Source organism: Anser brachyrhynchus (assembly GCF_964034855.1).
Source record: "Anser brachyrhynchus genome assembly, chromosome: 4".
Lineage (NCBI taxonomy): Eukaryota > Metazoa > Chordata > Aves > Anseriformes > Anatidae > Anser > Anser brachyrhynchus.
Window position 1 is genome coordinate 70,394,360 of NC_137698.1, and position 14,525 is coordinate 70,408,884.

At 52.0% G+C, this 14,525-nt stretch overlaps 1 protein-coding gene across 1 annotated transcript in view; it reads right to left on the reverse strand.

Moving 5' to 3' along the window:
• Positions 1–306: 306 nt before the first annotated feature.
• Positions 307–14,525, reverse strand: part of NAT8L (N-acetyltransferase 8 like) — a 30,396-nt gene continuing 16,177 nt past the window's right edge. The window contains exon 3 of the mRNA XM_080588986.1: positions 307–6,838. Within this exon, the coding sequence (XP_080445112.1) occupies positions 6,471–6,838 (368 nt within the window). The 3' untranslated portion in view covers positions 307–6,470. The remainder of the gene's footprint in view (positions 6,839–14,525) is intronic.

Here is a 14,525-nt window from a genome sequence, read left to right on the forward strand (position 1 = left end):
ATGCAGGACTTGGGGGCGAGGTCCTTGTCCTAGGGGACTTAAATCCTTATGTAAAACACACCAACGTGAAGGGGGATGCACAGGTGTATGGAAGAGAAGTGGAATGCGTGGCTCGGGGAATCTCCACCGATGTGCCTCCACCACTAAAAACATCCTCACTGATAATGCTCAATTATATAATATATGTAACCCAAGGACATACATGACACACACGCAGAAGTAGTCCTGTTTGTCAGTGAAAACAGGAACAAGTGGTATTTGCCCATGCTTCGGACTCGGAGTCAGTAACTTGACAGCAATACAGTTTAGGAAAAAACTGACATAAGTTTTAGATTTTATTCATTCGTACATTATTTACAGCAGTTGCTTTCATATTACAATTCTCTTTCATCTTTTCAGTTTTCACTTATAAAAAATTAACCAAATAAACCGTATATAACCAAATTTATCACAGCAGGTCTGGTTAATTTTCACAGTTACAGCGGCCATCAGGAACAGAACGTGAGTACCTCCGCCTCGCTCGCCCCGGCGCCTCGCTCCACACCACCCACGGACACGTGGACGCACGGACACGTGAACACACGGACACACCGCTCTCGTGGGGGAGCTGGGAGCAGGGGATGAAGGCTGCACCTCCAGCCCCTACGGTTCCCATGGGTGCCAATTGCCATCTCCTTCCCTCGGAAACGCGCGCTCCTTTCTTCTATTTTCCGCCCCGGTGCGGGAGCAGCCCTGGGTTATTCTCGCCCTCTTCTGCGTGACCGTGACCGTTTTCTCTCCCACCCGTGGACAGGCTCCCACCACAAAGCCCATTTCCAGTAACTCACCCTTGAAACCCCCGTGACAAGCAGCCTCCCCCAGCCAAGCCCCCTGGGGAAACCCCCTCTCCTCAGCTTCGCTCCCCTGCTTTGCAGTAGTAATTATTGCTGTTTTAATATAGGTTCGTATTTCTAAGAGGACTCGCGGCCGCTTCCCGTTACAAAGTACAGTGCACACTGTGCTGAACGCGGACGACACGAGACTGATTTCACTTTGGGCTGGCACAACGCAGAGGAGGTGCAGGGCCGAGGCTGGCCAGGGCAATCCCGGATCCGGCACGGGCGCGGGCTCAGCCCGGCACCCACGCACCAACGAGCCACCGCCGTGGACGCGAGCAGTTCTGGTAAGCAATTTAGCCCCAGGTTTGTTTCAACTGACATTGGACAATTTTTCCAAATGCATACCACACATCTGCTTAACACTATCAAAAAAAAAAAAAATTATTATTTTTACCTTTACTGCATTTGTCTTGAGAAGACTTTTGCTTTAATAAAATAACACAAGCACACAAACTGCTTAAAGCTAACAGCCCAGCACAATCATAAGTACAACTCACAAAGCGATGGATGCTTTGTTAAACCTAATTATATAGATTTTTATATTTATATAAAAAAGCAAATATACATATTACAAGTCAAAAGACTAAGCTTTGGAGGAAAAGAAATTGAAAACGATGTTAGCCATATGCTCACTATGCTTACATAGCAGTAGCCGCTTCTGCATTGAAACGTGTTACTCATAAATGAATTTACAGTTGCATTAGGTATTTGCTACGCTCTTGGTCTCACTAAGCCCATCTTCCACTACCTAGATGTTAAAGCTTGCCCTCTCCCGCAGCTGACCGTCGTGTGACACAAAGCCAGCACCGAGCAGCAATGCTCAACAGCGACCGCCCTCCAACTGCTGCCTGAGAGCTCGCTGTCTCACCCAGACTGTGTTTTAACTAAACTCGCTGTTATTTGAATGATTCTCTAGCTCCTTCTGTTTCCAATGAAAGGTACCCACAAGGAGAGTCCAGGCAGCAGTTCTTCAGGGGGAGATAAAAAAAATAATCTCTGTGCATAGTCTCCATTTCTGAGGGATGCAAGAGCGCACAGGTCTTCTGCTCAGGATTTCGTGTGGATATATTTTGAGGGAGTTTAAAAAAAAAAAAAAAAGAGAGAAAGAAAGTGATCCTTTTGCATATTAAAGCTTATTTACTAGCTTGCATCCATTCATTTTCTGTATGCGGTACAGTATATTCCATCGCAAGACTCCAGTTAGCTTGGAATTAAAATGCCTTTATTAAGCTTTAAATAGAGTGCATACCAACAGCATTATACCAGTGCTAATGAAACGCAGGCTCCCAGCAAATTTAAAATTAGATTGTTAATTCAGAGGTAACTGGAGCTGGGTCCTGCCCTCGTATGTTTGGCAGCTCTGGGATCCCTGCGCTCGCTTCTCTATCCGTTTGCACCTTAGCCAGGAAATCTGGCAAATGAAAAGGCAGCGGCCACGCAGGGTGGATGGAAAGGGCTCAGCAGTGCTCGTGGCTGGGTTTTTCCAAAACCCCGGTGTCCCTGGGCAATCTACCCTCAGGAGACTCACCGGCTTTCTTGGGGCTGCCCTACTGGTTGTGGGGTGAGCCCTGCAAGCCCCCTGGCCATCCAAGCAGGGCAGAGCTGGAGCACACCTGCCTTTTCCAAGCACCTTGCAGGTGCTGCCTGCTTCGCTTGAGGGAGAACACAGCGTGAATTTACGACAAACATTGCCTCAGGGGTTTTGAGTGAGGTTAGAAAGCGCTTTCCTTGTGGCTTCGACTGCTCAGCACCACGGGCCTGGCTATGTTCAGGGGCCGAGCTTCCCACAGAGCTCATCAAACACGACATCTGCTTAGGATGCCGGCGTGCTCGGGATGTGCAGGACAGCCCCACTCACCTCCGAGGGAGCTCAGCGCCTGGGGCGGCCCCAAGGCTGCGGACCTGAGCCACGTCGATGCAAAGTTTCCCCTTATCTTTTAAGAAAGGGGCTTCAGCATCGTCAAGGCGCTCCCCTGGGTGAGCTGTGGCTCTGGCCCAGTGCCACCGAGCAGAGGCTGCTCGGGCAGAGCCGGCTGCGTGGGGATTAGCAGGATGGCCGCGATGCCAAGGAGACAGCTGGCGGTGGGACCATGCAGCACGCGATGTGAGGGCAGCAGGCTGCAGCAGCCCAGGGGCACAGCAAGGTGAAAGCAGGCGTTTGGCACAGCGGGGGGACGTTCCTGCACACCTCCGGCACCTCCACCTGAGCCTGAGGCCGTCCCAGTGCCCATCACGTTCACCGCGTGAGGCCAAACCCAACCCAGGTTTATGAGGGATGCGCTCCTCTTCCCCTCGCTATGCTTGGAAAGGAACCACCAAAATTTGTTAGGAGCAGCCCCTCTCATCCGCTGATGTCAGTTACTGCTGGAATTAGACGACAGCTGGCCATGGGGTCTCCAGGAGGCTCAGGCAGTAGGTCCAGGTCTTCCCAGGAGCACTTTGTGCTGCTTGGCACCACCCAGCTGCTGCACTGGGACGGGAACAGTCAGGAGGTGACGCTCACGCCAGGAGCAAGGTGGTGCCAGGGGGCTGCAAAGCCGGTGCTTGGGGCAGAGAGCGGGGTCTGACTTCGCCATGCAGCGCCGGTGGAATCGGTGCACCCTGTAAGGGACGTAGGGTACAGATGGATCCACCAAAGCCAAGTCAGCATCGGAACATCACATTATGAGGTGCATTGTGGTCTGCTGGCCAGATCCTGGCATGGCCGGAGCTATGCCCAAGAGCAGGAATCGCTGGTTCCACGTTCAGGGAACGAAGCGGCAGCGTTACGTGATGCCTTTACGCACAGCCTTGTCTCCTCCCGCTGACAGCAGCTCTGGGCACCCTGGACATCCTGCAACCCATCCCTCTGCTGCCACCCGGGGATACCACGCAGGCATCGGGGGGCTTCCCAGTAAAAACCAGCCCAGCCAGGGCAGGATCAGCAGCTTCTCAGGACGAGCCTTCTCCGTCTTCTTTGGAAAGCACAGATGCGGCAGCCAGCCCTCCCCTCTGGACACCGGGTGTGCAGGACGGAGCTGGGAGCAACGGGATGGATTTCTTCCAGAAAGACACGGGTCACAGAGCCGCACAAGTGAGCGTTACAGGAAGAAATCTGCTCAGCAGCAGGTGGCCGAGTGGCGAGGACTCGCTTCAGCCCATCCCTGGGACCTGGCGTATGGGCGGGGGAATGCAGCCGGCCACCTTTTTGGCAGCGCCTCTTCTCTCCTGGGCATCGCAAGCAGGTCCTGCAACCACCAGCTACAGTTCACGCCTTTTGAAAGAAATCCCAGTAACCTGATGGTACTTCTGTGTCTGTGGGATCTGGTGGGATTTATTCCAGGTTTGGCTTTTCGGACAGGATATAGAGGTTTCATTACAAAGGCACAGGTATCAAATAAAACCAGCGTCATTCTTTTAATTAAATACCCCAATAAAAAATTAACGCTCAATTTAGGCTTTATGCATTCCTCCCTTATTAAGAGACTAGTTATTTTTTTTCCCCCCCTCTGGAAAGGTTTTAGTGCAGTGATTATATAGCAACAGAAAAATAAACTAAAAAAGGCACAAACTGTTTTGTGTTTTCTTTTTTTTTTTCCCTTTCACTTTCGCTAACACTTTATATTCGTCTATTTTCCTTAGGTTAATAAATCACCGAAAGCAGCAAGAAAATATTCCGCCAATTTCTGTACACTATACAAAAACCCCAACCAACAGTACATGATTTCGGCTCCAGGAGAAATGTACAGCATTAGAAAGACTTTTAAAAATAGAGTGCCCCATACAGAAATTTTGTTAATTAAACTCGCAGCCTCTTATTATTACAGTGCCGCCCTTCCCCAGCCTCTTTCTCCCCCCCCTTATTGCTGGGACCACGCAGCGGGACGGGGCCGCCTCCGGCGCAGGGGGGTGCTGGGGGATGCAGCCCCCCAGGGGCAGGATGCGGCCCCCTCCCCAGCCGCCCCCCTCCCCAGCTCTCCCACGCACCGTGATGCTCTCGTGGCGTTTGTGGCTCGATCCTCTCACCAAGTTCATCGTGAACTTTATTTTGTAAAATAGGAACTCCCCCCCGCCCCTCCCCGAAGAACTAAGTTAAAGGGGTTTTTCCCTTTAAATATATTAACATAGCTGAACCCCCTCCACCCACCTCCAATTAAGTGCAGCCAGAAATGTGTTTTCTTTATATTTCTGATACCATGTTTTAAAATTAAAACCTACTGGTCTTTCCCCTCCCCCCCCCCCCCCCCAAAGACGTAATTCATGCAAAGTTGCTATTTGTTTAAATAAGTTATAAAAGTTGATATTTCAGGCTAGAAGAAGCTGTAGTCTTGGTTACTCTTTAGTTGGCAGGCACTGTACATACATACTGGGTACAGACACATGCCGGATCTGCTTTGCATTGCTTTTTGCATTGTACAATTCACAAATCTGACATCATTAAAGCAGTTAATTACCTTTTATGGCAGGCTGCAGTGAGGCCATCTACATGTATCGAACAAGCAGCTGGTTAAGATAATAAGTGTGTGCCCCCCCCGCCCCCCCCAAAATGCTATTATCTGTCACACATTGCTTCTCTGAAGTGCTCGGATGTGCTGCGCACATGAATGTGCAAATGGGTTGCCATAGGAACTGCAGCCTCCATTATGCCTCAATGACACCATTCAGCAAAAGCCAAAACTGAAAATAACAACAAAAATTAAAAAAAAAAAATAAAAAAAGAAACCAAAACCAACCCAAAAAGAACCCACCCCAAAAGGCAGCAAAGTCCAACGCACATGCGGAGTCTGGCCCGGGGAGTGCAGGCTACGCGTGGCTACGGAGGAGCGCAGAGCTGGGTAGGGTTGATTGATCTTCACGTCACGCTATGTTACAACGGGGCTCCGAGTCCGAACGGGTCGAGTCTTGTTTGCTGGCATAGGAAGGAGGATGAGGATGGAGCGGAGTCGTGGTTACGGGATGCGCCGAGGGTCCCTCGGACGTTTGGCAGAACGAGGCACATCCACAGAAAGTGCAACACCGGTGCCGTGGCGGCAGTGCGATGCGTCAGTGCGTGCACACGCTTCCTCTTCATGCATTGTAGCAAGCGGGTTGGGCTGGGGGGGCTTTCCCCCCCAACTCTTTCTTTGAAAACAATTAACCAGTAAATAAGGGTAAGACGAATGAATATTCTATACTTACTGGTGCATGAAATACTGAAATCTGCATTCAAGTAATTTTCCTCTGCGCTATTACGAATGCGTCGCTGTGTTATCTTACATCTGGAAAAGGAAAAGACTATGTACACCAGAGCTGTGGTGCTGTTTTGCAGGTAAGTTTCTGTGCTTTATGTCGGTACCTGGGGAGGAAGGGCTGCAGGTCCGCAGCCCCGTGCGCAGAGACAGCAGGACTGCCAGCATCGCCCCCTCCAGCACACGAGGGAGCGGCGCCCAGTCCTGCCACCCGGCGGCACGGAGCAAACTAAAAATGAGATGGCTAACAAGGGTGGACAAAATTGGCAAATAAACGGCGACGAGAAATAGAAGGGCGATTTATTATTATTATTATTATTATTTTTTGGAGGAGGGGGAGGGAGGAGAGAAAAAAATAACTTTTTCGCCTGGTGGGTTGGGTTTTTTATTCTTCGCGCAGCTGCAGGCGGTAGCGGTGGTAGCGAAGCTGGAAGAACATTCTCTCCAGCAAGGAGTGCGTCATCCCCGGCAGGGCGTAATGTTCAACCACTCCCACGTGCTTGAAGCCCAAGGACTCGTACAGCTTGTGGGCCGCCATCTTCACGGCCGTGGTCCCCAGTACGACGGAGGAGTAGTTGTTGAGCACGGCAAACTCCAGCACTTTGCGGCCCAGGGCCTTGGCGATCCCCTTGCCGCGGTAGTTGGAGTCGACGGACATGCGGCGCAGCTCCACCGTGTTGTCCTCCTCGTTGCCCCGTGCCGCCACGATCCCCACCACATTGCCGTCCAGGACGGCCACCCAGAAGCAGGAGCCTGCGGGAGACAAAGCACCACATGTAGCCGCCGGCAGCGCCGGGGTCGGAAATCATCTCTCGGTCCCGACTTGCAGGCAGTCACAGCTCTCCTGTCCCGCCAGCAGCCTCACTGCAGTGAGCCCCGGCCCAGAACAGGCCCTTGGCTGCTTGTCACAACCCCCCAGACCCGACCATGGCACACGAGGACCAGCAAAATGGTCGTTCACTTTGCTGCCCAACTCCTCCTCTACTATGAGCCGTATTTCCACCTGAATGCCTCATGTGCTGTGGTAGCATCACATCCAGCTGCTTGGGCTGGCTAACCAACGTGAAAGCCAATGCAACCAGAAACTATTTCAACTCCAGAGCACTGCAGCACCACCCGGCCCCACCAGCAAGGCTATTTAATAAAAACAAATGAAATTAAAGGAACAAATTACTTGGGCCTTAACTCAAGATCTTCAGATAGCACCGTGGTGAAGGAGGTGCCTTGAACTGACACGAGAAGATTCATGCTTTCAGCACAGGGCAAACATGATTTCACCTCAGATGTTGCTCAATTAACACCCAAGAAAACCATTATCCAATTACATTAGCTAATGAGGGACACGCTATGACAAAGCTCTTGCTCAGAAAGAAAACATGGACTTCTGCTGCTCGGGAGGAACGTGGCTTTACCCAGAGATAACCGACCAGAGGAGAGACCCCTGGCACGCTGTGACCTGCAGGCAGATAGTGGCTTTCTCCTTCCTACAGCAGAAGACAACTTGATTTTGGCTGTGGCTCCACCTTCAGCACAGGGATTGATGCTGCAAACCACCCTGCCCAAAGGCAGAGCCACACCATGATCCATAGAGCCACAGGGGTGGGAGCTCAGGAGTACACAGCAGGCACCACAATGGGGGGAAATTAAATAAACATGGTAAGTCCCCAAGTCCTGCAGTACCTGGGGAGAGCAAAGCGTGGGGCACGGGGCTTTGGGGAGGTGGATATGATCCATGGCTGGGCAGCCGAGGAGCAGTTGAGCACAAAACAAAACACCCAGGCTAAATCCTTGCCACCGGGCCCAGACACGCGCAGCACCAGCACTCGCTTTTGCTCCCACCGCCAGCAGCCATCGCGCTGTTGCTATCTAGGTCAACAGCTAATTTTTAACACACTGGGACCCATCTTGACCCATTTATCAGAAGCAGTTAAAACATCTCCTCGCCGCTGCTGTGGTGACAGTGCCGCTTGTTCCCCTGCATTTGCCCAAACCTCACAACGTAATTTAGTCAGACAGGGCCCGGACGAGGCCCAGGAGTGCTGAGGGCCAGCAGCTGCTTTCCCTCTGCGTACAGATCAAACAGCTCTGCCAGCTCACGGCTCTGTGATGTTTTAGAAAGTGCATTTTGTGTGGTTAGTGACCCTGTGTCACATAGCAGTACCCTGCCAGCCCTCCGTTGCCCGCCCACCACCTCTCCAGGTGCATCCCACATGGTGCAGCCCAAAGAAGTGCCACACAGCGGCCAGTCCTTGCCACCTTGCTCCTGGGGCTGGTCCTTCAGCACGCTTGGATTGTCTTCCCCGAGACAGGGACACCTGTGCATCTACCACCACTGCTCCCCACGTTTATTAATGCTTTTCCCTTCCTAACAAACCCCTCATGTGCCCAACGAGCCAGTGGTGCAGCTAAAGTTTACTCGGCAAAATGCTTCCAAGGTTTGTAAAACAGCGCATTTCCCGAATTTTTAGGATTTTTGCCTATTTTAAGACCAAACCTGGACACGTCTGCCACAGCAGAGCCCACCAGCTCTTCACACTCCTCTGACGTGCCCAGCCCCACACCAAGCACCAGCCCCACTGCTAGCAGCATGACAGCAACGCACACGTCTTGTTAGTTTTTACTTACAACTTTAAAGCTTAATTATAATGATTTCAAGTTCAACATGAAAAGAAATAGTAGCTGGCACACCTCCCGGTGTGTGTTGCGCATGAAACGCTTATAATTAGCGCCAGACAGGACACATCTGCTCAAACAATGCAAGTTGTATTCGGCTCCCGTTTGCACCAGCGTGATTAGTCCCCAGGACTTTCAGGGCTCCGTGCCCACGGAGGGCCGCCATCCACCAGACCCTCAGTCTACAAAAACACGCTGGGACCCTGAAGGCGGCTGCGAGCCCAGCACTGGCTTCCCCTTGTGGGGTGGCCAAATCCCTTCTCCCTGGAGAGCCGTGCTCCTCGCCCACAGGGATTTGCTGCCGAAAGCTGTTTGGGCATCCCCACACAGGCTGCTGATCCCCATCTGATGCTCTGAGCAAACCCCTCAAGTTTCAGAGAAATCAAAACTCTTCGGTTTGCTTTTTGCCTGAACTCACTGTTTTTTCACCGATCCTGGCCAGCTGCAGCTCCTCGCCGAATTCCCTCCTGCAGCAGCGCCCATATCCTCACCCCTAAGGTCTAAGGGAGGATCTCCTGCCCATCTTTTTGGGACTGACGGGATTGAATCAGAGCCCACCTCGTTTTTGCACTTTTCATACCGAGGATGAAACGAAATTACCTTCCTCTCACCTGTCAGCAGTAAGCAGCAGCCTGGCTGCCAGCAGAGCTATTAATAGCGGGTGCTGATGGTTTACGCTCCCGAACCGCGATCTGAAAATAATCACGGCTGCAAGATAAACACACGCCCCGACAGCTGCGACTCCCCCTGCCCTTCAGATGCTCATCTTGTGCCAGTGTTTGCCTTCGCTCTCATCTCCTCCGTCTCCTGGCATCCCCCCATCACTCATCGGGACGGACACCCAAAGCCCTTTCAGCTCCTGCTGCCCCAAACTGCTCTCCAGGTTCCTGACCCTGCAGGAGCACCACAAAGGGCTGCTCTTCAGATACCTTACATTTAACTCCAGCTGCAACCTCCCCGTGCCACCAGCACCCCGTGTATCTCCAAAAATGCCAGCTCACAGCCTTCCAAGCCCAGGCCTCCCGTTTGAACGCAGCCTTGCTGCAAGCCTCCTCCTTACCACGTCCATGTTTCCCGTGAGAACAACTTTCAGGGTAGCACCTTCCTTAAAAAAGACCCACACAACATGCCTCCAGGCTTTACCGTGCAACGAGGCTTCCACTGCACTTAAGACCATGAGTCACAGAAGAAAGCTTAGGTTGGGATCAGAAAACCAGCATACATTGGGCATGAGCTTTATAAGAGGAAGGTTGCTTTGCTTGCAAGCAGGAGTTTAGAGGAAAGTTGTCACACTGGAATAAATAAGACCTACAAAAGACACCGTAAAATAAAGCAAAGCCAAGGCTCCTGTGTCTCCCACCTCCTTCAAGCTATATGAAATACCTGGGATGGCGAAAGACCAGCAGTTCTGCCTTATCGGCAAGTAAGCTAAACCAAGCAGCTGGCTACCAACTTGGACTTCACCACCATGAAGCCCCCTGGTCCTACAGGACCATCACTTAAGATATATTTTATTTACTGTACCCAGAAAGAGCCATGGTAACAGTGGAATTACCGTAAGAAACGCCCAGCAATGAGCTGGTGGGGAGAATAACCTACAAAGGTTGGCCGTGGTTCTTCAGCTGAGGACACAGCTCCACTGCTCTCGCAAGCCTCTCCTGTCATGAGCTGCACGGCTCTCCCCCACACAGCCGACAGGGATGGTGGGTGAAAATCAGTTCATTTATTTTTTGCTGCAAATTCTTCTACACCCTTTAGGGAATAAAAGGCCAGTGGGTGGATGGGTGGAAAGATTGGAACCGAAAGCAATAGCAGAGAGTACTGCTAGAGGAGAGGAAAATGAGACATCAGCTTTCCCCATCACCCGGAGCCCTACGGGATTAAATACCACGGGTTCCTACCGCTCTCCAGCGTCCCACACTGCTCAAAGACAGCTACTCCTAAAGCCAGAATTTAATGGCAAAGCAAAGGTCTGTCTTGGCTTTTTTGTTGATGCGACAGAAAACAGACATATTCTGGGATATTTTTAAAATCTCTCTCTTCCTATTAAATTTCCAGGGGAGCAAGCAAAGCCTTGCCGCCCCAGAACTGCCTCTCTGTGCCGGTACTCAGGTCACAGAGCCAGAGCAAACCCATCGCTTCCCTTCACGGGGCTGGGTCAGCTATCACCTACTGCTGGTGCCAGTTTTGTGGGGGATTGCTCCCCAGGGACAGTTTTCAACAGAAGCTCACCCCATTGGAAACCTCACCCCTGAAGCAGACCGGCCTTATTCCTCTTTCTTCACGGAAGGCGCTGCTATGGCTGATGCCCTGTGGCCGAGCTCTGATTTCACGTCCAGGCAGCACACAGGCGAGGCAATAAAACTCGGTGCAGGCTGGGTGCATGCACGCTGGTTTCCAGCCTTTTTCCCTTCGCAGCAGCTCCAGGAAGGAGCAGACGCCCAGAGAAGAGGCACTGCCAGCTCGCACCGCCAGCAGAATGAGGGCAGTTCACCCTCTTTCGGAGGTGGCGACTTTCACGGCTACTTCTTGAACGTCACTTCCAGACGGACATGATATCCCTTCAAGCACGGTTTAGATGGATTGTGATTTTCGGTTCTGCTTCAGCGTGTCACCGCAGCACAGATGTGTGCGATTCCCCTCCTGGCTCAGAGCTGTCGCAGGCGACATCCTCAGAACGCGCTCCAAAAGCGGGGAGTCACCCTGGCCACCGAGACAGAAGGAAGCTGATGCCATGGGAAACTCTGGCCGGGCCTCCCCAGCATTAAAAAAATGCAAACCCGCATCCCTGGCAGAGATGGGACTTGCAGGCGTGAGCTGTGGGAGGAGGTGGAGGTCTCGGTTTGAGGTCTCTTCAGGGCTGGCTGGGAGGAGCGAGAGCCTCGCCTCGCATTGCAGCACCCTGCACGGGGCAAGCCTCCATCCTTGATCTTCCCCTAGGTCACTAAGGTAGGGGGAAAAGGGAAAAACAAAAAACCAACAGCCCAGCACGTCCCACAGGGCAGGATCTGCAGTTCCTCACTCATATCACACACAACAGCCTGCCAAAACTGACAGGCTTGCAAATCCCAGCTGCAAAGCCTAGATGCCCCGAACTCCTTGCTACAACCCACTGACATCCTGCGACCCGATGCAACAGGAATATCAGGGCAGAGGGAACGCAACACGCTGACACATCACGGAGCTTTAAATATTTGTCCCCGGAGTCCATCGCCCAGCCTCCTGTGAGGTTTTGGGCAGCACACAGGGAGCCTGCAGAGGCTGTGCTGCACCAAACACTGCAGCTGTGCTACTCTTGTTTTTATTAAAAAGCCCCAAAGCTCGGTGCCTCACCTCTCCTCCTGCCAGCACTATTTATATACGCAGCTTTCAGTGCTTGCTGCAGCAAGCAGACGAGTCCCCAGCCTAAAGCTGACGGTGTCCCAGCTGTGCATTGCCGATGCTGTTTGAACCCACAGCCTTTCTTCCCACCTCCTCCTCCTTCCCCTCCATCCTCAGCGAAACAAGGGGCAGACCGGCCAAATTAAATCAACGTCCAGACAGAAAGGAGGCTTGGGTGCTGCAAAATACGTGCTGCTAACCAGGGCGGGGAGGGGACAGTGCCTGTGAAGCACGTTATTTCTCCCTACCTCCGCTCTTCCCAGGTCTTCATTTCTCTCCCTTCCACCTTCCTAGTTCCCCTTGGCTTCAAGCAGGGCTGAATAACAGCTCCAACAACTTCTGCTAATAACTCTACCCTTGACTTCAGTTAAAAAGGCATTCCTGGAGGGCTCCTACAAAATAATGGCATTTCAGAGTAGTTTACGGCCATGGAAAGTGGATGAGATGTGAGCTACCCTGCCTTGACACTCCTGACACCCGCGAGCATCCCCCTGCAGCAGACAAGGCACAGGCGTGGGGGGAGCAAAAAAAAATGTCAGGGACACACAAGAATTACCCATGCATGAAATTAGAAACGCTGCGGGACCCCTTCCTTCACATAAATAACTCCACGCAAGCTACCAGCGGAGGATTCATCGCCCTGCCATAAATAACTCCCTGCTGGAAGGGCGCAGGGCCGAGCATCCGCGTGCCGGGGGCGGGTGACAGGGGCTGATTCACGGGACATCCGAGGGGCAGGCGACGAGATCACCTGCGTGTGCACAGCGCCAGGAGATGGACGAGCTGCCTCCAGCCCCGGCTGCCTCTCCATCCATCTCCTTTTTCATCTTTGCTCCCTTTCATCTCCTTTTTTTCTGGCTGCTGCCGCTCCACATTAGAGGCCAACCAAACCACCCCTGATGCTAGGAGGTTTTTAGCAGTGTCATCGGACGGCAGGAGGATCGAATGCTGGCTCCTTTCCCAGGACAGCAAGGAAGGGAGGGAGGCTGGCAGCACACCAGGCTGTGCCAAGGGCCAGGAGGGCGCCGGCCCCGCACGTGGGACCAGGATGGTGGCGAGATGTGGACACTGCCCAATGGAGCTGGCCTGTCCTCCAGAGCGCCCTGCTAGTTTGTCACAGGTATTTCTTTCTGGGGTGACAAATCCCCTCCAAAAGCCCCTGAGAGGTCGGCAGCTAGCTACATTTGCTTTCGCAGGTTTTTGACTGGAGACAAGAGCACGTTGTGCAGCAGCCAGATCTCCGAAAGCAGCCAGGTTTGCTCCAGCATCTCCCACTGCCCCTGCTGGAGATGGGACCCGGCAGGCACCCCTGATCACCTCAAAACTTTGCTTAAAACCTCCCCCTGTTCCTCTGGACCACGAGGCAGCTCCTACCCACACACCTTTCCCCTCTGAAGCCTCGCGAGGACCCAGCCTGGATCGACAAGAGCCCCACATCAGCACATCGCGGTCTGATTTCCCAAACAGCCTTCAGCTCCCGGGGGCCCAGAGCACCCCTGCTCCACCCATCAGTACACATTTAGCTGTCTGTGCCCCTCTGCTCCATGCCACGGGCAGAAAAGCATGCTGGGCAGCGAGGAGACCAAACTACAAGCCTAGCCCTTGAAACCCACCCACTACATCACCAAGAGAAAGCACAGCCTGAAAAACCAGGCAGCGGCTGGGGGTTTTTTTTGCATGAGATCAACAGTTATCAATAAGCAAATGATTAAATAGCTTAAAGGAGCGGCTAGAGACTAAAATATACAATTTTGGCCCAGCGTTTTCTAGCTGTGTGATGACTCCCCCCGGACCAACATCACAGAAGGGACTGGTCTGCACAGAGTGACAAAAAATGAGTATTTAAAGTATTTGCAGAGCAGATGTTCCCTATGCATCCCAAATCCTCGCTAAGCCTATAAATTGTGGAGTCAGACCTTAAGTAAGCCAATGCTTTTAGTATTTCGGCTGTTCTTAGCTAGATTTTTAAAGGAGAAAAGGAAGTAAGACTTTCTGCCAGCTTTGCGAGCCTGCATCCTTCCCAGTAACTGCTCCACATGACTGCTGTTACAATTAGCTTCTTGTTAAATCAGTTTACAAAATAAAACGTGCTGCTGGTTGTGTTTTAAGCCAGCTTCTTAAAAGGACACCGTTAATGCTCCATCTCCATCTTCTTATCAATCTTTCACTCTATGGCTTTATTGCTTTCTGAAAGGTACTGAACTTACACTGCGGCACATTCCACTTCCAAATACTGAAAAAACTGGAAAATCGAGAATTATTGGATGTTTTACAATTCATTATTTGCTGGCTGGCTTCTGCTTTATGTGCATTACTGTAAAAAGGCACTGAGCAGTATCATCAAACGACTCCGTTTTCGCTTAGCAGTTGGCCTAGACATAAATCA